General features: G+C 40.2%; 2 protein-coding genes across 3 annotated transcripts in view; one reads left to right on the plus strand and one right to left on the minus strand.

Moving 5' to 3' along the window:
• rabl2 (RAB, member of RAS oncogene family-like 2) overlaps window positions 1-23,962 on the plus strand; it is a 321,019-nt gene that overhangs the window by 186,090 nt on the left and 110,967 nt on the right. The window lies entirely within an intron of this gene.
• shank3a (SH3 and multiple ankyrin repeat domains 3a) overlaps window positions 1-23,962 on the minus strand; it is a 273,592-nt gene that overhangs the window by 175,409 nt on the left and 74,221 nt on the right. For both annotated transcript variants that reach the window (XM_072435297.1, XM_072435296.1), the window contains exon 2: window positions 1,723-2,090. In XM_072435297.1, coding sequence (XP_072291398.1) covers window positions 1,723-1,992 — 270 coding nt within the window. In that variant the 5' untranslated portion in view covers window positions 1,993-2,090. The remainder of the gene's footprint in view (window positions 1-1,722; window positions 2,091-23,962) is intronic.

The raw sequence follows: 23,962 nt of genomic DNA on the forward strand, positions 1-23,962 counted from the left end.
AGAGAGAGTTGACGTGAGGACAGGAGCAGAGGGACCATCTGACGGGGACAGTGACACGAGATGTTAGACTGGGTTATAACTCTCTTTAGCAGTCTGTCCTCGGAGGTGGAGTGGACAGGAGTATGCAGGACACGTCGAGAGCCACTGTGAATGAAGCTAAAAATAGCCACAGGAGGAGGTAGACTTGTGCCCGGAGAGATGCCCCACAATAAATGAAACGCCATCTGCCCATTCACAAGTGCATTTGTCTGTCAAATCCAATTCGCACTGGACATGATCTAGAAACATACCGTACAGTTGTTGGTTCAGATTCCAAACAGTGCTCAAATCGATATTAGAAGCAAAGCAAATGGCAATTATGCAAAAGAAAAAACACAATTTGTGGAAATAAATCAAATTTGAACCTTAACAAATATGTGCCCAAGTCATTGAATATAAACACCACTTCCCCTAGTATTGAAGGAAAGTGTTCACTAGGGGAGTGTACTCAGGTGGGCTGGACTGACAGTCTCCCTCTATTCCTGTAAAGATGAATGACACCCATTTACAGTTTCGGGATGCTGTCTGTCTTTGTTCCAATTGCAATAAAGATTGAGTGGTTGGGATAAATGGCAAATAACAACCTATAAATCTAGCCAAACCACAGCATGACATGTATACTTTTTATAATAATGTCAGTGGTAGAAAACCATGATTCTACCTTTATTCAGAGGCGAGATAGAAAGTGTTGCATGGAGCAGTTTTGATGGATGACTCCCCTGATCCAGGCTTGGATCTCAGCAGGAGACATGTAACCCTACTTCAGGCTCTATTCTGACGTGATCGCTCACACACAGAGCCAGGACACTTGTGAGACTGGTCCATGACAGTGGTCCACAGTGGTCAGGTATGGCGTACAGCACAGATGTGAGGCAGGTTATACTTACTATGTACCACTTACCATGTGGTTGTGTCTGTGGTTGTGTCTCACATTATGTAATAGATCAAACGTTCTCTTCCCTTTGCTCCTGTCTTCAACAGATTCGACTGTCCACTCTCTCTCTCACATCTTCTGAACTTGTCTGAACTTATGAAAACCATTTCTGTTCACAAGCAGCAATTTCACAGCATTTTTGGAGAATTCTCCTCTTTCTTTCAAAGTGGACTCATTGTACATTCCATCCATATTCCAGGGCTCTGCTGCCGGTACTTTGCTTGAATACAGTGGGTCTTTTCTTTTCAGACATCCCTTCAATGAGATAATCAGCAACAACATACAAATCCTTCCTGATTATTTATGACTAGATAAAAAATCCCCCAAACCTATAAACGCAAACGACTAAAGGCACCTGAGCCTCCGTGTACTCAGTCACCAACACATGTCACTGCTGCATTTCAATGCTCAATGCTTATTCTGCTCTCGCAGAATAAGTTCTGATGGAGTTAATAATCATACATCTATATGGCACAGATTGCGTGCCATGGTGTCCATACAATGCCATGCCAGCTCTCTTCAGTGTAAGTGAACTATTGCCCCACTCAAGTAAAACACGGTTAATGAACAAGTAGATGTGTAAGATATCACAGAGAAGGTTAGTGGGGATGGGGCACACATGAAGTGTGCACGGAGAAGCATGCACAATAAAGTACCATGAATGGAACATAAAAAAGAACTGTTCTGTTAGAAATGAAAGGCAGATAAAGAGGAAAGGCTCCTCTCTCCTGCTCCGAAACAGGTCTTACCGTCTGCTGCAGGTCGGGGATTCCAATGCGGATGACCACCGTGTTGCCTGTTGGCTCCTCCATGGGTGCAGCGCGGCTCCGCTCTGCGCCGGGACCGAAACCCACTCCGGCGCTGGGAAAGGGAATGGCGCTGTCCTCTTCCCTGGAGCTGTCGGAGCTGCCCCCCTGGCTGCCGTTGGCTGTGTGCATGTACGGGTGTGTGTGCCGCTGCTGCTCCTGCCGTGGAGGGCTGGGTGGCTCATGTTTGCCGGCTGCCGGACGCAGAGGCATGCTCCGTTTTAGGGGCTTGGTCTGCCGCTCTCTCTCCACACGCACATGGATGTCAGTCCCGCTCTACACGCACACCGCTGGCAGCACACATCGCTGGGCTGTGAGAGAGCAGGAGACAGGGACGAGAGAGAGGAGAGGGAAGGGGGCAGAGGAGGGGTATTAGGGGATTAGAGAAGGATGAGAGGGAGACACAAAAAGGAGATAAGTATATAACAACTTTCTAACAACACACACCGATAAGGCAAACAAAAGGATCACATACGAGCGAATGAATAACTAATGTGATTAGCATTACACAAAGGTCCAATAAACAACCAGCTGTTAAATCATCTGAAACATTAACATTGCTAAAAAAGAAAAGCTATATATGTTTAGAAATATAGCATTTTAAAGTGCGTACCATAAACTATCACCCTTTGAACACATGTCAGTCTATTGACTGTGGTGACATCAGAAACAGCACAGATCAATGTCACACAGCTGTGGTTTTACACTTTACTATTTCTATCAATAGTGCTTGCTCCTGCTGAAACATTTTATCCAGCTACTACTCCCATCCGCCTTTTCACAGCTAATATGTTTAATTTAATGTTTAACAATTGTCACTTTAAAAGCACAGGGTTTGAACAAGCGGCGTTCTCATGCACAAAGAATGTGAGCTATGACCTATTAGACATCCACACTCTGTAAATGTATAAGCTCAAACTAGTGCTCTCCCAAAGGAAAAGACAAGCTGACAACATAGACCGTTCTTCTGTGTTCTTACAAGCACAATGACTTTACTATTAGCAGCCCGGTGTCTTATCAGTGATGTAAACAGAGCAGAAATGTGTAGTTGGCCTTAGATAAACTCATTCAAGAACACAACAGTAAGGACAAGTGCAACAGGCTGCATGTGACAATATGTTATACCGGTAATTGAGGCTCCACAATATTAGCACATGTGCAATATCGATATCGCTTTGATGCATTTTTGTTAGTAGTGTTATGTAGGCTATGTATTTCCTTTATTAGCATTTAAGCTTCATGAGTGATAGGAGGGAAGCCTGTTTATTCATGTGTACTTCCACAATGTTTAATTTGACATAGCTGATTTCAAAGCATTGTACAGTAGAAGGACAACCGCATCACTCTAGTGGCTGTGATTATTTTGTCTGTTCTGACTTTTCTTGCATTGCCGTTGCAGTGAGTGCACTGTAATCGCGTCCCTATGGCCTTGTTCTTCCTCACATTAAACACAGTTAGACCCGAGTTAGCACTTGGCTACGATAGCACATTGACAATGCGTCTTTAACCGTGTTTCCTTTTCCAAACCTCTTCTAAAGCCGTAGAGTTAGTAGTATCTTATATTTCAGACGTGCAATGCTCTTGGATGTTAGCCCTGAATTGTACGTCTCTCCAACACTTTGCCTCACGCATCAACAAGTGTTTCCTCTGGTGCTGTGTGTGTGTGAGACGGCTGTGTCCGCAGTGCGCATGCAGCAAATGCAAGATATAATACAAATTATCGTGCAACTTTGCGATACGCATATCGCATGCTCCAGTATTGTAATGGCCATATGTTTTCCACATATTCTGCAGCCCTAGTTAGAACTATATAAATGTCTTTGTGTTACTTGGGATGGCTTGTGGAAAATCCAACTATCAAGCTCTTTAAATTGAATAATCGTGACTAGTCAACTGTAAAAAATGATTGTTATCGCATTGTGATAATTAAGGGTGCGTTCACACTTGTTAGGACCCGGTTTGAGCAGTTAAATTCTGATGTAGACTTGTACACAGATGCAGGTCCAGTTTTAGTCCTGGTTTGGCCCTGGCCTTGTCCATTTAGTTTTGGGTTTAGTCCTAGCTTAGTCCCAATTTAAATGATGTGTTTGAGTGAGTGTGAATGCACTTGCTCCTTAAACACATGCCAAAGGACCTTTTATAACAAAGACAGCAACATTATCAAACTCTCAATTAGAGCTGGGTTTCGATTCAAATTTCAAGAATCGATTTGATTCCAATTTTTACGTTTCAAAATAGTTTTTTTCCGATTTCTCAGATCCCATCCGATTCGCTCCGATTTCGATCTGATTTCCGATTCGATCCGATTTCGATTCGATCCGGGGGTTAATGTTATTAAAAATGAAAAATGTATTTGAACCGTTTCCTTCACTTCATGACTGTGTAGAGAAGCAACATATTAAAACTAGTATTATATCAATATTAAACAGCAAATCTTACAAGTATTGGTAGTTACTGATGGAAGACTGACGAAAAGGTTAAGGGTCAATCTACCTTCAAGAAAGATAATCCAGGAGTCCTGAATTATCTTTCTTGAAGGTAGATTGAAGTTCACTGAGGGAAGTGTCAAATATAATTTTAATTAAAAAAAAGCAAAGCAAAGCACAAGCTCAGGAGCAGATGAACCAGAAGTGTGCAGGGTTCAAAGCGTGGCAAAAAGTAGCAGCTTAAAGTCCGAAATTTACGGTAGTATCTGTGTAAATATCTCATGTTACAACGTGGGCACCTACGGTTTATTGTCAGATGGGGCCCGTACATGTACAATTTATGTTTTCTTCGTGAATTTCATGTGCGCGGCTTTTATTCAGGAGCGCTGTATAATCCAAAAAGTTCTTCTATGATAAAACCTGTTCTTTACTATAAAATTATCTCTTTAATAACAGACTAACCAGACCAAATATTGTGACATGTTATACTCTCACAATGTGTTTTAGTCTATGAACATTAAACTATGAACAGGGGGGTTGCTGGTTTGGTGCCCGCCCAAACATATTGATTTATATTACACTTTAACTAATTGAGCATCACAGTGAAGGCTATACTAGTGGTGACAGGAAGGACATCTGGCATCACAATACCACAGGAAACAAAATACTGTCTTAAACAATTAAGATATGCTAGGTCATTTTTCAGGTGGATGGTGTACTACCTGCTTGTCTCCATGGAGATGTTATTGCTTTGCCTGGTATGCTCCACTATATGCTACTGAACTTAACTATATTGCATTTATTCCATTACAGGGTCTTTAATTGCTCAAAAATACATTTAAAAACCTGCATTCTGACTGTGAGCGGTCAAAATACAAGAACTACAAGAATAAGAACAAGAAGAATATAGAAGCGTGGCGGACCCTTCGCCAAAAAATAATATTCAATATTAAAATGAGTAAGAATTTGCCCCAAAATAACTGCACAGCTTTTAATAATTTTAATAATTCATGTTCATATAGGTTCTACTAGGGAAAGGTCTTGGTAAAATTTCTGTGAATTGCATCATGCCAGATAAACTGAGTGGGCTCCATCTTTGGTAGAGATCTGAAAAGTGGGAACAGACGGTAGTTGGACAAATGCCTCTTCACACTCTGATACGGTGTTTGTTGATGTTGAATTCAAACAAATACCCCTGGGTCCGACCACACTTGGGTCTTTGCAGTTACAATTTTGTACAAGTGTCACGTCATGTCTCAACTAATTAACAAATGTAATAAATCAGCTGTTATTATTCACATTAGGATGATTGAATCGGGTCACAATTGTATTTACGGTTAGCATGCAACGAGACTCTCTGGGCTCTAAACACAATATATAGCAAAATCACCAACAGGAACATAAAGAGAGTGGACTAGAATCCTAAGAAGCTATGTCCACATAAGTTGAGCTAAAAGCTACAGCGTCCTCTCTTTCCATCCCCATCTCTCACACTCCAGCCCAGTGAAAACAAAGTGAATAATTCATGACCGTACAGAGCCGTGTGTGCATGGATCCTGCGCTATGTATCTGAAAACAGTACAGAAGGACAGTGTGAGGAGGGCACAGCTAAGTCCACCCAAAAACCTGCCTGGCGTGACGAGCCTTCCCCGGAGAAAAATGAACCAGACTGAGGCGAGCAACGCAGATGAAAAAGTGGGGAGGAGGAGGTCACGGAAGCATGAAGCAGAGCGGGCTTAGAGCTGCTGGTGCTGGTGCTGGTGCTGGTGCTGGTGCTGGTGCTGGTGCTGGTGCTGGTGCTGGTGCTGCTGCTGCTGCTGCTGCTGCTGCTGCTGCTGCTGCTGCTGCTGCTGCTGCTGGGGTGAGACAGGAGGAACACAAGGGGAGAGGAGGGGAGAAAGAAGGGAGAGTAGGAAGGAAGAAGGGATTGATGTAATTGTAGAGGGAGGGAAGGGGAAGGGAGAGGGGATAAAAGGAGAGGAAGTGGGAGAGGAGGAAGGGAGGAAATAAGATGGGAAGGAGAAAGGAAGATGGGGTTAAAGGGATAAAGAGAATGGAGGGAGGAAGAGTGGTGTGAGAGGAGGACGGGAGAGAGGAAAGAGGTAAGGAGTGATGAGGAGGGAGAGGAAGAAGGAAGAGAGGGGAGGAAGGGAGAGGGTATGAAGGAAAAGAAAGGGAAAAGTAATAAGAGGGGATAGAGGGAGTGAGAGAGGAGGGACGGTGGGAAAGAGAAGACAGGGGAGGTAGAGGGAGGAGGGGGTGAATTGAGGGAGGGAAAGAGAAGACAGAGGGGGTGGAGGGAGGAGGGGATGAAGGAAGGGAGGGAAAGGGGAAGGGAGTAAGTATATGGAGGGGAATAGGAAGGGGAGATTTTGGTAGGGAGAGGGGAGGAAGATAGGAGGAAGATAGGAGGCATGGGGAGAACGAGGAGGAAGGGGGGATGGAGGGATGGCGGGAGGGAGGAGGACAGGAGGGAGAGGGGAGGGAGGGAGGAGGATGAGGGGTGGAGCACAGTCAGCTACATGCTCCTCCCACACCTGTAAAGAGCTGCAGCTCCATGGAAAGCTCCAGTTCCAAGAGGACAAACTTTTACACACAAGGTGAACATGGGCTAGGGCTCTTCAGTCATTCTTTACGTTTATTAGGTACACAAGCCGTCTATTATTTACAACTACAAAAAAACGTGGCTCAGTGGTTAGAGGACTGTGTAAAACCCCAGCGAGAAGGAACATTATTCCACCACTTCCTGATAACTGCTTGATAATGTATTTTTCTTCAGAATTTACAGTTTCACCAGATTTTTCCCCTAAACAACCATAGCTTTTTTATATTTTGCAAAAGTAATGAGAAGCTGGACCACGTTTATGCTTTTATACGCTCAGCAGATGACCACATTTAGAAGACCACGGTGCAAATATAAATGCCACTGTCACTTCCCATTCCTGCATTATTCATGTTTGAAGGATGATGACCATGTTACTCCACTCGGCACACAGCTCAGCCGCTCACTGTAACCAAACTTGGCCTGACCCGCTGGACCCCGGGGCCACATGCACCGCCTCATATGGAAAATGAAAGCTTTGCAAATCGATACTTCATGCTGCTGCACCGTCCGGAGCCTCTGTACTCGCTCCATTCACCACCACTGACACAGCAGAGACACGTGCGCGACTTCACTCTTCCATTCACACACACAGCACGGACACTCGCACCTCCAGAGATAAACCAGCTGGAAAACCCTTTGATTTTTACCTTTGCACAATTATGAAAGCAGCGTGTTACTAAGAGCTGACATTATATCACACAAAATGTCAACCTTGTTAAGTGTCTTCATCCAAAAAGATATCTGGACTAGTATTTTTATTTTCTAACTCATTTATGTTCTTTTCAGCACTATCAACCTTCATCAATCAACCTTTATTTATACACTCAAAGTGACCTTTGAGTGTATAAAGTGCTTCACAATAAAACCAAGGCAATATAAAACATAAAACTAAATTTAAAAAAAAAACTGTACAAACTAAAGTGGTGTTACATTACAGAGTGTTAAACAGCCAGTCTAAATAAACATGTTTTTAGCCTGGATTTAAAAAGGTTAAAATTGTGATTGTGCGCATGTCGGGGGGCTAAATCCACAGATCTGTTAATGTTGCTTTAGTTGTGCTGATCTTTTCCTTTTCAACATAGTTCAGTTCACACATTTGACAGCAGAGGGTACCGGAAATTGAATACAATTGTTTGCAGTGAAATAGAACTAGGGACCAAAATAAAACACTTTTTACCCCAATCCAACTTGAACCACCGATGCAAAGGAGTCCAATTGTATTGCACTGTTGTCCTGGGATCCAGACTGATGCGTCCGGTATATTCTACACAGATCTCCTCCACTGCGCCTCAGGCCAAATTCAGACACAGGTTTGTGATGGGTGGGAAACGGGGGCTCTGTGGTCATCTATGATTTACAATAGGGCTTTAAGACTTTTAAAATAAGTCTATGTTTATTAATACGGTCCTTCGTTGGCTAATACACCTGTCAATCACATCCATCTGAACCCGGGAGATGAAACCGTCGACCAGACTCGCCACCTTGGAAAAATATTGTGTATCTTGGCTGTCCAGGTGAGCACTACATATACTTTTCTGGCAGAAGCTCTAGGAATGTACCACATAACGGCATAAAGTTGATGGGTTACATGTCAGATCTGTGGAGCGTTGAGCCCACTCACAATAAGAAGCATGTTTTGCAACGTATTTTTTAGCAATAAAAGCAAACGTCATGAAATAAATGCAGGATGGATGAGCCATACGGTGAAACATCACAGGCGAAGCTGTTAGAGCTCCATGGGGAAAAGGAAGTGGCAGTAAAGTTACCGTGAAACTTCAGGTATTCTTATTTTGGTCTCACTGGTCCCTTAAAGTACAAAATTGTGCATGGAGACGCTGGATCCTCCTGACAAGTCTTTGAGAAGCTGTAAAGACTGTGCGACCCTCAGGAATCTGCTGTCCCAGATATCTACAAGGCGAGTCCCACCTTCTATCCTTGTTATTTTGATGAGATATTTTGTTAGTGCTTTGTGAAAATGTAAAAGAGAAAAGTTGTTCCTGTACAGTATTGGCGTGTTTCGGGGCTGCTGTCAGAGGCAGCTGGCTCTTTGATGCATAATACATATTAATAATCAATGTGGCTCCTGTGAGAGAATTTCATGAATCCTGCCAGCCAATTAAGAATGTTTTTATTCACTGCAATGCATTATAATAACGATGCTTCTCCGGGAAATAAAGATGTAACAAATGAGTTATACAGTCATTATGCAAATCTTGCTAGTGCTTGTTAGTTATGTTTTTAAGCATGGTTTGGGAAAGTGAAGGAATGAAATCCCAAAACATGACAAAAAATATGACTTAAAAATATCAGGCCACTGCTCAACCTTTTTCACAGCTTCTATGAATATTGATTTGAATGTGTCATCTGCTGTGAGATATATTGTACTGTATATGGGTCAGCAGTCAGAACATGGGCAAATGGACAAAATGTCACTCAAAGCAGAAAAATATTAGGGCTGCAACAATTAATCGCAAATAAAATCTAAATTGCAACTTGACCTCTCATACTTATAAACCCTTTAGAGGACACGTATTATGCATATTATTTTGCTTTTAACCCTGTTCTTACATTATTACTATTATTATCACTTCCTTCATTCATGCTAGTTTGATGAATAATGGTCAGAAAATCCTCTTCTAAACTCACCATCAATAATTAGGATGCTAAGAATGCATTAGGTGAGTGAGAAACCTGTTTAAAATAGTATTTATTTATTTTAAATCAGGCAGAGCATCTTTAAAATCATTCAAGCGATAGATGGGTTGAGCAAGGTGAGAGCACGGTCTGTTTTGGACAGTATTTGCTGTTCATTTATTATTCTATTCTATTCAATTCAATTTTAAATAAGATAAACCAGGTATTTTGGTTCATCTTATCGTATTGAATAGAGTATGTCACCTACACTTTGTATCTGGGATTGTGCCACAAAGCTATGAAGAAGGACTGCTGCCTGCCACTGCCATTAGACGAGAGACGCAGCTTCTTTACTGTTATGTTGGAGAATGTTCGTATGTATTAATAGTTCAATCTTAGGGTTAGGGTACAGTTTATTGTCCCCGTATTAAAATGTGTCCTCTGCATGTGACCCATCCTGGGACCCATCTCCAGACCTTTGTGCATGTTTTGGGTTGATGGAAAAAACAGAGGAAACTCACCCAGACATGAGAAGAAACACAAGCTCCACACAGAAAGGCTTGGGAGTGGAACCTTCTTGCTGTGAGGCGAGAGTGCTACTCTAGCACTCAGTTTACCTCAAATGTTAATGCCCCTGGCCACGTTGAAAACATGTACTCAATACGGATACCAACTTTAAAAGATAATTTAAAATTGAATTAAATTGTATTTCCTAAGTGGAAACAGAATGTAGTTAGAATACTGGTGCATATTAGATGTTTATGAGACAATTATCAAAAATACAAAGAATTATCTTCTGTTCAGAAAGATTATGCTCATTCTGCCTCTCCTGGAGCAAAATCACATTTCTAATCTACATACGCCTTTAAACAAGCCTCATAAAACACAAACAAAACAGACTTAATACTTTCTAGGTCAATTTAACAAAATAAAAGTAATTGTTTGAAATCATTGTGATCTCAATTAGCAGCCAAATTATTGGGGTTATAAATTGTCATCCTCGAAAAAAGGATTTTATCTCAAGGAGATTTCCTGGTATTATAAATGTAAAATATAAACAAAATATTTGTTGTCATAATCAAGCAGCCCTAGATGTATATGCATGTATATGCATGTATGTTCATGTATATGCATGTATATGCATGTATGTTCATGTATATGCATGTATGTGCATGTATATGCATGTATATGCATGTATGTGCATGTATATGCATGTATATTCATGTATGTGCATGTATGTGCATGTATATGCATGTATGTGCATGTATATGCATGTATATGCATGTATATGCATGTATGTGCATGTATGTGCATGTATATGCATGTATATGCATGTATGTGCATGTATATGCATGTATATGCATGTATATGCATGTATGTGCATGTATGTGCATGTATATGCATGTATATGCATGTATATGCAATGATCCTTAATGATCCTTTCAGTGCATCATCGTGCGTCAAAACGCTTTAGAAGAAAGCTTTAACAGCACGGGAGATCAGGCTGATGTCTGTTTTATTCTGATTAAGAAGATAAGAAGAATAAGAAAGGAGCGCGGCGCTGACGGATTTGAATCTTTCTATATTTATATTCTCCTCTTTAGAATAACGAGAGGAACATGCAATCAGCCAATCACATTGCAGCATTGTTTTGTGCAGAGGAAATTTTGCTCCACACCTCATATCAACTTATAAATGAGCCATAAAATATTGAATTATTTCATCATTAGACAATTTGTTAGAAAATACATAATTGGTGAATAAAAATAACTAGGCCTATTACAATACTCTCATAATAATACATAATATAATACAAAAGTGGCAAAGTGGCAGAAACACAGAAGTTCCAGACCTTGGCTTGTGGAACTTTTCTCAAACTGGACCGCTGTAAAAGTTTATTAGTGACGGATGTCACAATATAGCTGTAAAATTTCAGGTAATTTCAGGTTACACCATGGTGCTCTGAGCCCATTGTCCGTGTTTTTTGTAAAAAAAAAAAAAAAAGGTTAAGCGCTTGCATGGTACAAGTTATCCAGCAGGAAAAAGTGTATTTTTCCTTCTCATAAATCTGCCATCCAAAACCAAAAGTGCCAGTGCCTTCAACCTTCAAATTGGGAGGTAAAACCCTCTCTACACCAATGCAGATATGATGAACGTGTATTAAAAGCATTCAAATCAGAACATGAACAGGTTATTTTTACTGAAGTGTAGCCACAAATCTACAATCCCACTTTTTGCTTATCCCTCCCCACACTGCAATTCGTCTGCCGTCAATGTGTCGTGACTGTCTGCCAAGTGCAATAATTACAGTTGAGCAGCAGGGGCAAAGCAATGGAGAGAACAGCACCATATCAGACATGACTTCACGGGGAAATGGCTCTAAAATCCACTTCAAGGAACAATGGGCCACATTAAGTAAAAGTTAACAGTAAACACCTCTTTTATAACAATTTACCATACAATACATAATGCATGTCGAATGATTACAATATCTACAATTAAAGTGGCACCAACTGTTCTGGTGGAGGGTTTTCTGGTGCTTTACTGTATGATGCCACAAGGCCATTGTACAGGTCAGGGGTCTCATTTATAAAACAGTATGTGGAACTAAAAGAGGGCCGAGGGACAAAACCAAACTTTACGTACGTAGAAAAATATTCAGATAAATAAAATAAATATATAATATATCTCTGTACGCACTGCAGTGAATCATTTCCTCCTGACAGATCACACATGGAGCAGAAATTGGCACACATGATCCAACGCTCCATTTTACCATTTAAGGGCAATGTTAAGTGACTTATGAATGAGATTTACCTAAATGTGAGCTGATAATGTACAGGTCTTATTCAGGTCTTATTTAGAGCAACAGGGGAAAAAATGACCTTACTGATCTAATAAAAGATATTGCCCTGTCATTAAACGAGTAAAGTGGTGGTTAAATGCGATTATTTAGCCAATATTGACCTGTGCTTAACTGTGGCTTAATGCTCTCGCAACCTCTGCTTATTGTATTTCACATGTCTTACGTCCACACAGAAGTTTGAGCGTCCGGACGAGACACCGGGGCATGTGTGGTATGTGAGGAGGGGACAGAGGATGGGTAGAGGGGCAGTGGGTGTGTGCGAGAAGAGGGAACACTGATGTGTGAGTGTGAGGGCGGAGTGAGGGGGGCGGAGCTTCGGTACCGGTCTGTGCGTGTGAGTTTTTTCCCATATGTCGGTCGTGATGTCGGTCCAGTCCTTAATCATCGGTGCAGTTTGTGTCATCCATGTTTTTTGTGATGGCCTTTTTCCTGGCCGCCAGAAGTATGTTCCAAATGTATCCATTCATGGTGTCCACGGCAGGCGTTTGGAGGCCCAAATACATAGTTCTGCAATTGAGTGGGATGGCGTCAAAAACAAAAAATTCTGTCCAATATTTTTGTGCAGCTGGACACTCCCGGAATATATGATAATAATGCGCCTCCTGGATCCCACAGTGTCTCCAATCATGTGCTATACCGTCATATTCATGTGGAATAACTGTCATACTCACAAGCAATTAAGGCCATATTCATGTGCATATAACTGATGTAAATAAGAGTGTTTACTTATCATTAGTATTAGTATTATTTAGTCTTATGCTAGCTATTTTTACTTTACTTTATTTTATCATTATTACAATTATTTTATTATTATTTTTATATTTTTATTTGTATTTGTTTTCCTCCATTCCCTATTAAGATATGAGGAGTTTTATTAATAAGAGTTTTTTGTTTTGTTTATAAGAGTTCTTCCATTAAGAGTGTTTGTTTTTTTCTGTCCTTTCCCCCTGTATCTACTGCGTTGTAACACTGAAATTTCCCCATGTGTGGACAATAAAGGATTATCTTATCTTATCTTATCTTAACATTCAGCCCCTCCCTGTGAACAGTGGGCACTTTTGACACAACCGAGCCACATTCTTCAAGCAGAATTCCTTCCAAACAGGAGATTTTGTGGTCCTCCGTTATGGAGTACACACATTTTCCCACTCTTCATCCGTCAAAACAAAATGACCCTCTTTTTCTCATTTAATTTAAAAGTATTTAGTAGATTGGCTTGCCCTTGAAAGTTCTGGGGTTCAAAGGGTTATAATAATTGTTGCTTTGTTTTATTTCTATATAACTTCTTATTTGTAAATTCCTAAAAAACTCTTTTTTCTCCAGGCCAAACGATTCCTTCAGCGTATCAAACTTTTCAGCAGCAGCGTTTTTGACAGCTGCAGATTGAGAACGACTCTCGGATGAGTATCAAAACTTTTCGTTTTTTGCTAAAAAACAGAGTCAAGATGTCTACAACTAAATCTTTTTCTACAATGGAACACTCCTGGACGAATGAGGGATCACACAGACAGTTGCTTGTTTTAAATAAACTTTGTCCATCTTCTCCTTCAATAAAACAAAATGAGCCAGTCCCTCAGTCCTGTGCGTGTGCGTGCGCTGGGATCTGTATCGCACACTAAACACAAACCTCTCTGTCTCCTCACTGAAACCTCTGTACAAAAGATGGAGAGTTTGTCTACACAACTGCTCTATGTCTTTTTAATATGATATTTACAAATCCCAAACTTAACGTGGAATGTATGTCACGTGCGTCAAGTTTGGACCCATTTTTGTGTAAGCTTTATAAATGAGACCCCCGACCTGTGGACAAGTGACCCTCACAAATGACCATCACCAAGATATATAATATAAATGTCATACAATTATACAAAACACTATTGGCCCTTCAACAGTAATAGAATGGGCCTCTGCCAAGATAAGATCAGACCAAGCCTAAAACCAAGCTGATAGTGTTAGAGACTGCCTCAATAACGTGCAATGTTTTTCATATTGTGTTATATTAATGTTGTTTATATGTTTGTTGTAACTGTTTTAGCCTTTGCTGCCGCTTGGCCAGGACTCCTTGGAAAAGAGTCTCAATTGGACTCTCCTGGGTAAATAATAAAATAAACACGAAACACTTGGTCTGACTCTTGGTTGATGTCAAATAGTTTGCATTGTAACAATACATTTACTTTCTTGTATTGTGGCTGTTGCATTGCCTAATAGATCCTTCCAGAACTGACATGTTTTGAATTGTGTGCTACTGATATAAATGCTCTTGTACATTCAATTTAATGACTCAAAATAATACAATTAAATAAAAATGCTGTTGTTTTTAGGCTGCGCAGACAAATAGTTGTAGTTTATATGTTTGTTACATTTAAGAATAATCAATATTTAACTTCCAGCTCAATTTGCTGAAGTTCACTGAAGGATGCAGGATTTGTGATGCTTCAATATCCATCCATCCATTTTCTACCGCTTGTTCCCTTTCGAGGTCACGGGTGACTGGAGCCTAGCCCAGTGACTTTGGGCCTTAGGCTGGGTACACCCTGGACAGTGATATACAAAACTAAAATGCCATTGGGAATCAGACAAATGGTGAGCAATTCTAGGGGTCCGCAAAAATAGCAAAAGTCCTCTTTGTGGATGAGACCAAGCAACACTGAGTAGAGGAAAAAAGCAGTCAAACTGAAAGCACTCTGTAGTTGTGAAAAATATTTTAAAAGTATTTTATTAACCTACACGTTTCGACACCAGATGAGTTAAAAGTTAAAAATAAAAATAAAATAACAAAAATTTCAGCTGAATTTGGGCTACTATATTTTGGTGCTTTATTGTCTGGTAAAACCTTAAATGCAAGAAATTTCTATTAAACGGTTGTTAGCATTTATGCTAATCTAGGCACAATTCGCTAATGTTAAAGAACTATATAAAAAAACGTCTACACAGACTCTGGTGTTACTTACATGTGATCAAGTGGCTTTCAGTCGCTGACACAGAGATTTTGTGGCTAGCGCTAACTCGCTAACGTATGGAACAGTAAAAGCCTTTAGAATGCAGGCGTTCTGGAGGGTCTACATGTCCGAGAATATGAATCATCTCAGAGATATGCAACCCGAGCTACTATAGCCTTCATTTCCAGGACATGTTGTTGGCTATTATACGGTATAAGCTATCAAATGATTTATCCCAAGCAAAGCCACAGTAGTAAACTTGACACTAGGACGCAGTTGTTTTTGCTTTCAATGAGCCTGTTTTAGGAGTGAAAGCGCTGACATGTCCCACAGACTTCCATGGGCACAATCATTTGTTGATGTATGGCCTATTATATTGCAATGACACCCTGGCCGTGGGCCCGCAGCACTGGATACTTTATGATGTCGGACATAATAGCTCTGGTTAAAAATAACTTTATTAGTAGATGCACCTCTGAGACAACAGTGACATCAGGAGAAAGGGTTGCTCTGATAAAGACCAAAGTGAGGCGGGATCATCACTTGAGCGTCTGATTGTAGCTGTGGGGCATGGACACAATGTCAGGAAACCACAGATTATAAGTATCCATAATGTAGCATAATGACAATAATGTCTAACAGCATTAAACTGTCAACTTCCAAATGTATTATATCAAATACTGAACTGAATGGAGACAAAATGTATGGCAGCATATGTGGGACATTTGTAAGAGGTTTAAGGTTGCCAGATTATCATGACATTTCATTATGTTTTGGCTATAGCCTAAAGGAAAGACATTTAAATTGCACGTGCCTATTTTAGGTTTCATGAATTAATTTATTTTATCTAAGGCCGCAGTTATTTTATTACTTGGTTTACGGATTTTTAATTGAAATATATTGAACAGGCGGGCGAAATATAAATATAATTTCAATTTCAATAGATTTTTTCTTCCGGGTTTACACAAAACAGACCACGGGAGGAGGGGGGAGACGCGGCGCGCAGGTGAGTGTAACAGTAGATTTAGCGTGTTTTGCATTGGTAGAATTGACGCTTCTAAGTTTGCAACCGTAGTCACGGCAAAACGCGCTAGAAATCAATAATCTAAGTGCGGCGGATCCGTAAACTAAGTAATAAAATAACTGTGGCCTAAAGCACAAATACATAACTTTTTCAATAAAAACAGACTCAAATAAAAGCTGCTTTCATTTTGGATGTTTTTATTGCACTTGAAGTCTTAGAAAAACAAGCATCCTTACTATAAGATGGCTTGCATTTCCACAAACCTGACCAGTACTTGACCCGGTGGAGAATCTTCCTACTTGTTTCAAAGGAAATATTGTTGTTGGCATTAATATTCCACAGTATGGCATAAAATGTACTGTATCCATCTCTGGAAAGTGTGGTTTTAATTCTGTATTTTCATGCAGATGACTTTCCACCTCCAGAAAGTGACATAATTTAACCTGTATTTATTTAGATAGAGCGATTAAGAACCATTTTCTCACAATGATTTAGCATGATCTGACCATGTATCTGACAAAAACTGCAGTCACAAAACCACGCAATCATGCAATAACTACAAGTACTAGTACACAGTGTATTTGTGTAAAAACAATTAAATAAGCACACATTAAGCGGTTCAATCACTCCCAAAACTCCAGTTAACTCTTCTCCATTCTGCTGTGGTCACATAAAAGCATCTAATCCAAGTAAAATCATTTGTCAAATAGTCCAAATTTGAATTGACAATCGAGCGATTAGTCAAAGCTTTTAGCTGTCTGCACATTTTGAACCATTTCTCCAGATTTCCACTATTTGCTTCGTTTGACCTTTTGTCGCAGTTGGATAGCACATTATGCAGCATTGATTGGTATTAGCTTATAAATCAACAATAATGAAAATCCTGAGTGACATGCAGAGCAGAGCAGTGTCATTCACATAAGACATTATAATCCCCACTATCTTCCTCTTTGACCACACTGGCCACCACAATATACCATTTGTCACAATCATTATTAACGTGTCAGTGTCAGTGATGTTAATGAGGGACAGGGAGAGACCAAAGCTTTGGGCTCGTTAGTCAGGGGCAAAACAAACAGCTCCTTTATCCTAATTAGCATCATAAATATAGCTACCATAAGTAACAAGCTGCTCGATTATAGACAATATAATAATCACAATTATTCAAACGATTATTCACTTTAAAATGTTCTTCTGTCTCCATAACCTGGATCACACAGATTAGTATGTGTATCACTATGGCTCAGTACCTGCTTTTTAATACCGGGTTCTGATTGGTTCTTTTTTGGTGCCGGCATTGTTTAAAATATAAATTATTAATTGTGTCATAATTATGGTAAATCTTATTTTAAGACATAGTTGTATGACGTCTGTTCAGTTATAACTCAAAACCAATACCCAAAGAAATGGGTTAAAGATCATAACAGTCACAAGTGTCTGGATTGGATGTGGATTTATTATGAAGAACAACACACAGACCTTTGTCATAAAGCTCCACACTGAAGATGATATTTTCTAGGAGGAACTCTTCTGTTATGGTGATGCACTGCTGTTTGTTTCAACATGACAGAACTATGACAAAATGAAGTGTTTGTGCCGGCGCAGTTGTGCACACGCCCTGCCTGGTTTGTTTGTGCTGTGCTTGCTCATTGACGTGGTTATGTAAAGCCAAGTCATTTTGGCACCGAATGAACATTGTTTTTCTGGTTCCATTACGTCTCGCTCCTTTTCGGTTGGTTCCTACTCGGGATCGAGTAATGGTGGCCAGCCCTATGTATCACTCTGATTGAAGAGGCATAACATCATAAAGAATATTTAAATCTGATTTTCAACAAGCTGAGGAATCAAACTGTTGTTAAATCCAGTCAGAGAAAAGCAGACTCCTTTGTGCTTCTATGTGCATGTTTAAAAAAAACAAAATAGTCTGTAAATCTGTTCAAATGGTCCATAGTAGTTGTTGTCGTCATGTTTGTTTAGGTTGATCCTTTTGACTTCCGCCCAAACTACGATGCTGCGCTGTGATTGGTCAGGCCTGATCAGATGTATTCACAAGTGAAAACAATATCTGAGAAATCATGTGGCAGGAGCAAGCTTAGTCACCATAGGCTAAGAGTTTGTTAGAACGTTATAACTATGTATTTCCACTTAAGAGGAAAGTATTTGCTCTGCTTATCTACACATTTAAATGAGTATTTGTAATTATTCATTATTAGTATGACCCACTTTTAATTGTTAATTTGCCATTTCCATTGGCCTATTATAAAGAATTAGAATAAAATGTGGTCTTATTTACTGAACTAACTTGAAGTGCAGACCTCCAGGTAAAGACATTGTGACTGCTGCTATGGGAGTGACATTGAGGGTTTTTATTTGTGTGCAGTGTTTTTATGTGACAGAGACAAGTTCAAACAGCAGCACATCATCTGTTTGTGAGCATCGCTTCATGTCGTTAGCTCCAGGTAAGTGTGTAATGATTCCAATACCATTAGATTCATTACGATTCTGTCACGATTTGTAAAATAATACTAAATGACTCACTTTGGTGACAAAATTAGTTTTGCCTTTTAATTATTGTTATTGTGAATACGTTGGTGCAATCCCTCATTTGTCCAGGAGTTTTCCATTGTAGAAAAAAGACTCAGTTATAGTTATTGTCATTGTAGTTACTGTACATATTAAAACTGTAGCCAAAGCCTAGAGTGTGTGTCATCTTTTCTAATAGGGATTAATATAAGCTCTCTCTTATATTTCAGTTCCATTTAGCTACATCTTCTTCATATTAGGCTCAAACAGCTTGATGCGTTCAGCCTGTGCATCTCATATTCCACGTGTGAGCTTCTTTACTGCAGAAACCTGTGTTTCTGTGTCTTTACTTTGGTGAAACCTTTTGACAGATTTACTTAAGGAAGTCTGAAGTGCAGAGAATAGTTTCTGACTCCGTGTGGCGTATGGCCCAGGGAATCTGTGCATTGTTGACTTGTTGGTCACGTGAACATTGGATATTTTACACTAATCAGTCTAATTTATAGCATATTTAGCAGCCAGATATTTTCCATTTAAACCAATGGAGTTATGGCTGGAGCGGAAGTGCAATCACATCGAAAGTGCTGATCAGTGGGAAAAGAGAGAAAAGTGGGAGGAGCGGAATACGGTCAATACAGTTTACTGTTATTATACCAATATAATATAATAACAGAACAATAATAATGATAACAGTACAAAAATGTCTAAAAAGTGTGCCATTAATTCAGTCCATTCACAATGAGGATGCATCAGAATAAATAAGTGTTGGAAATTGTAAATCTTCTTTTAGTATTCATTGTATTTAATAATAAGTAATAATATATATATAAAAGTAAATGCATGAGTACATTTTGTTCATATTACTTTGATAAATATGGTTTTCCTTTTGTATTGAATTGCATCAAAAATATGTTGAATCGTATGGAATTGTATCGGGCCTGCACTGTCCTGAGGTCACATTATGAAAGGGACAAGTATCGAGATACGCATTATATCGCCAGGTTAAAGTAATACTATGAGTGTTGTGATTTTTCTGGAAAGACTCTTTTTGCGCTCTGCCCTGCTGTTCACACTCTGAACTTGCTGTAGCTGAGCTATGGAAGCGCAGAGGAATGTGCTACACTAAAATCATTCTTCTTCCAGACAAATCGAGATGAAACCCAAATGAATGGATTAAATTGATTTATCGCACAGCGCTACAGCCACAATATGGTATCAAGAGATGATGCCAGATGATCACATTATCATACTGTACATTGGTGTTATGTGTGCATAACGCAGCATCTCAATGAGAAATATAGTCTTTCAATTTGTCATTGTGTTTGTACTTTTGCTCCAAAGGAGAAATGAGCGCTGCACATTTCCACAGTGGAACAGACTAATCAGGAGCCTCTGGAGAGCGGCTGAAGATAAAGTGTTCATTTCTGGAGAGCAGCAATAACAAGCTAATAGCAGCGCTTGTGAGCCTATAGGGATTAGCCGCTCCATACGGCCACGTAGGCTTTTGCACAAACAAGAGGACGTTTTTGCCTGTGTGCGATGAGAGGAAGGTTTATGGCAAAGATGGTCCAGCGTCTGTGGTGTCTCGGGGGGAGTAAATTAGATGTCTGGGTTTGATATTCCAAAAACACAAAGGCAGAGACCAAATTGAACAGTAAATATGTGGATAGTAACTGCAGGAGGGGAAAGAAGGCTGAAGTGAACAGAAATGGAACAGGATTGAGATGATATATTCATGACCACATCACATTTATTTGACCAGGTTCTTGACGTTGAAAAAAAGAAATGAGCGATATTGATAAAAATGAATATCTCAATATTTTGACAACAATATTCAGATGTTAAAACATATCTTTACAATTATCAAACTAATTGTGTAATACCTCATTTGTCCAAGATTGAGCTTAAATAATAATAACAGAAGTACAGAGATAATTACCTTATACGCTTTTTTTAATTTCCATGTATTCTTTTTGTAGCATTTTTACTATAAACAATACACGTGATATTCAAACTTTGCATATCTTCAAAACAACATTCACAATATGATTAAATGTTGAATAAATGACAGTGCCCACCTCAATTTGGGTCCATATTAAATCATAACTCTTTGATTTGATTTATATCATGTTAAAAGATAAAAGGATAAAGAAGACAGTTGTTTTAAAAACCAGCGGCTTTGCTCCAGATTTCAGATTGCGTTTTCAATTACATCAGTTTTATAAATAAATGGAGCAGTAATTGTAGGTAATTGTTCAAATAATTACACATCACTTAGTTATACTGGTTGTAATGATGAAGCAATGTTTTACTTTACACAGGAATTACACATAATTTGTATTATTTGTGTAGAAGTTTACGTGTACATTTTGAGGGATAAACAGAAGTCCAGTCCTAAGTTTGGATCATTCAAGTCAATACTGGTGCCGAATATTGACTATTGTTTATAACAAATAAATGCTGTAAAATAAGTTAATTACAAAATATGATATATGTTGTAAACTTCTAAATAAGGCTATAAGGCTGAAGAGGATTAAAGTGAGGAAGGCAGCAGGACCTGATGGCATCAGCCCCAGGCTCCTTAAGTCCTGCGCAGATGAACTGTGTGGAGTTATGGAGCATGTCTTCAACATGAGCCTGAAGCTCAGGGTGGTACCACAGGTCTGGAAGACCTCCTGTCTGGTACCTGTGCCTAAGACACCGCGCCCCAAAGACCTCAACAGCTTCAGGCCAGTGGCTCTCACTTCCCACCTGATGAAGACACTGGAGCGGCTAGTCCTGGACCACCTCCGCTCCACCGTGAGCTCAGCCATGGACCCGCTGCAGTTTGCATATCGGTCTGGCATCGGAGTGGAGGACACCGTCATCTCCCTGCTGCACCGCTCTCTCTCTCTCACCTGGAAAAGCCTGGCAACTCTGTGAGGATTCTGTTCTTCGATCTCTCCAGCGCCTTCAACACCATCCAGCCGCTGCTCCTGAGGGACAAGCTGGAGACGGCTGGTGTGGAGTACGACCTGCAGAGTAGATCCTGGACTACCTCACGGACCGACCCCAGTTTGTGAGAGCCCGGAACTGTGTGTCTGACACTCGGACCTGCAGTGTGGGGGCGCCCCAGGGCACTGTCCTCGCGCCCTTTCTCTTCACCCTCCACACTGCAGACCTCAGACATGGACAGCTGTGTCCTGCAGAAGTTCTCTGACGACTCTGCCATCATCGGACTCATCACGGACGACGATGACGCGGAGTACAGAGGACTGGCGCAGGACTTTGTGGACTGGTGTCAGCGGAACCACCTCCTCATCAACGCGGGGAAGACCAAGGAGATGGTGGTGGATTTCCGCAGACGCCACCCCACTGCCCCCTCACCAGTGAACATCCAGGGATGGGACATTGAGAGAGTGGACTCATACAAGTACCTGGGTGTTCATCTGAACCACAAACTGGACTGGACTCATAACACAGACGCACTGAACAGGAAGAGCCAGAGTCGGCTCTACCTCCTGAGGAGACTCAGGTCTTTTGGAGTGACAGGGCCACTCCTGAAGACCTTCTACGACTCTGTGGTGGCATCGGCCCTCCTGTATGGTGTGGTCTGCTGGAGCAGCAGCATCACAGAGAGGGAGAGGAAGAAGCTGGACAGAGTCATCAAGAAGTCCAGCTCCGTCCTGGGCTGTGCTCTGGACTCGGTGCAGGAGGTGGGGGACAGAAGGGTCCTGGCTAAATTCACATCTATGCTGGACCATGAGTGTCGCCCCCTGCAGGACACTCTGTCCGCTCTGGAGAGCAGCTTCAGTGAGAGACTGATCCACCCTCGATGTGTGAAGGAAAGGTTTCGCAGATCTTTCCTTCCTGCTGCTGTCAGACTCTACAACAAACACTGCTAGCCCTGAACATGTGCAATACTGACTTAACCATGTGCAATACCTGTAAATAAGAGTGTTCTATTTTGTTGTTTTTTTTATTCGGTTTACTTACCTGCTAATAGTATTACCTAGTCTTTTGCTAGCTATTTTTACTTTGTTTTATTTTTATTTATTATATTATCAGTATTTTATTATTATTATTATTATCTGATTTTTATCTTTATTTTGTATTTTTATTATCTATTTTATTTTATTTTATTTCCCCCCTCCATTCCCTATCGAGATAGGAGAGGAGTTTTGTTAATAAGGGTTTTTTGTTTTGTTCATAAGAATTCTATTAAGAGTTTGTTTTTGAAACTTCCTATAATCTGTCCTTTCCTCCTGTTCTAATGCGTTGTAACAACGAAATTTCCCCTTGTGTGGATATTAATCTTATTCTAATTTATCTTATCTTATCTTATCTTATAAAGGGATATTTCTACACTTTAAAAGGTCATTTTACAGTCATTTCTTATACTGATACTTAACTCTCACCCTTTACATATAAAAGACATGCTTTAACACATTTCTGTTGGCTTTACACACTATTGATTGGATAATGTGATACACTTTTCTTTGGACAGCCTTCAGAGATTTGTTATCTGACAAAATGAGCGCTTTTGCAGGTTTCTTAAAACCAAACAATAAAAAAGAACTGCGCTCTGAAACAAACTGCCTTTTAAGAGTCATAAATCCCATCTTTCTACAGTATTACTATGTCCCACTGAGAAGAAATTTTACTTGGAAATCGTTTACGGTGTCAAAAAGACGCGACCTCTATGGATTTTCCCACGTGCTAATTATACACGTCTCAGAGTACTCTCACAACAAACTGCTCTCTGTGGAGTAAATAAGTGGCTTTTGAAGAATACTTTATAGGACACAAACGGCTTTTCCATTGGCTGCAGGAACATTTAGCGCACATATGAAAATCACAGAACGTGCACTGCTCCCGTTGGAGAATAATTAGTTGGAATAATTCAGCGGAGCATTTCCTCTCATCTGGCTCTCTCTCTGATGTCAATATCCTCAGCCAATGGTAATTAGCCCTTGCTCTTTCAAACTTGAGGGTATACCGAGTTTATAAATAATCTGAACCATTTCTCTGCACAAAGACCTGAGCCTTTTCTGGGTAATTTCTGAAAAGACTTGAAATGTAATATGATAGTGCTTCTGTTCTGAGTGTCATGGACTTCTTCACAAGAGGTTTACTCATGAGAGTCAGAGCAATATTTAATACTTTGATTATCCTGATAGTGAAGGC

Source organism: Eucyclogobius newberryi, unplaced genomic scaffold, assembly GCF_026437365.1.
Source record: "Eucyclogobius newberryi isolate DKJ021-1_F unplaced genomic scaffold, fEucNew1.0.hap1 SCAF_7, whole genome shotgun sequence".
Classification (NCBI taxonomy): Eukaryota; Metazoa; Chordata; class Actinopteri; order Gobiiformes; family Gobiidae; genus Eucyclogobius; species Eucyclogobius newberryi.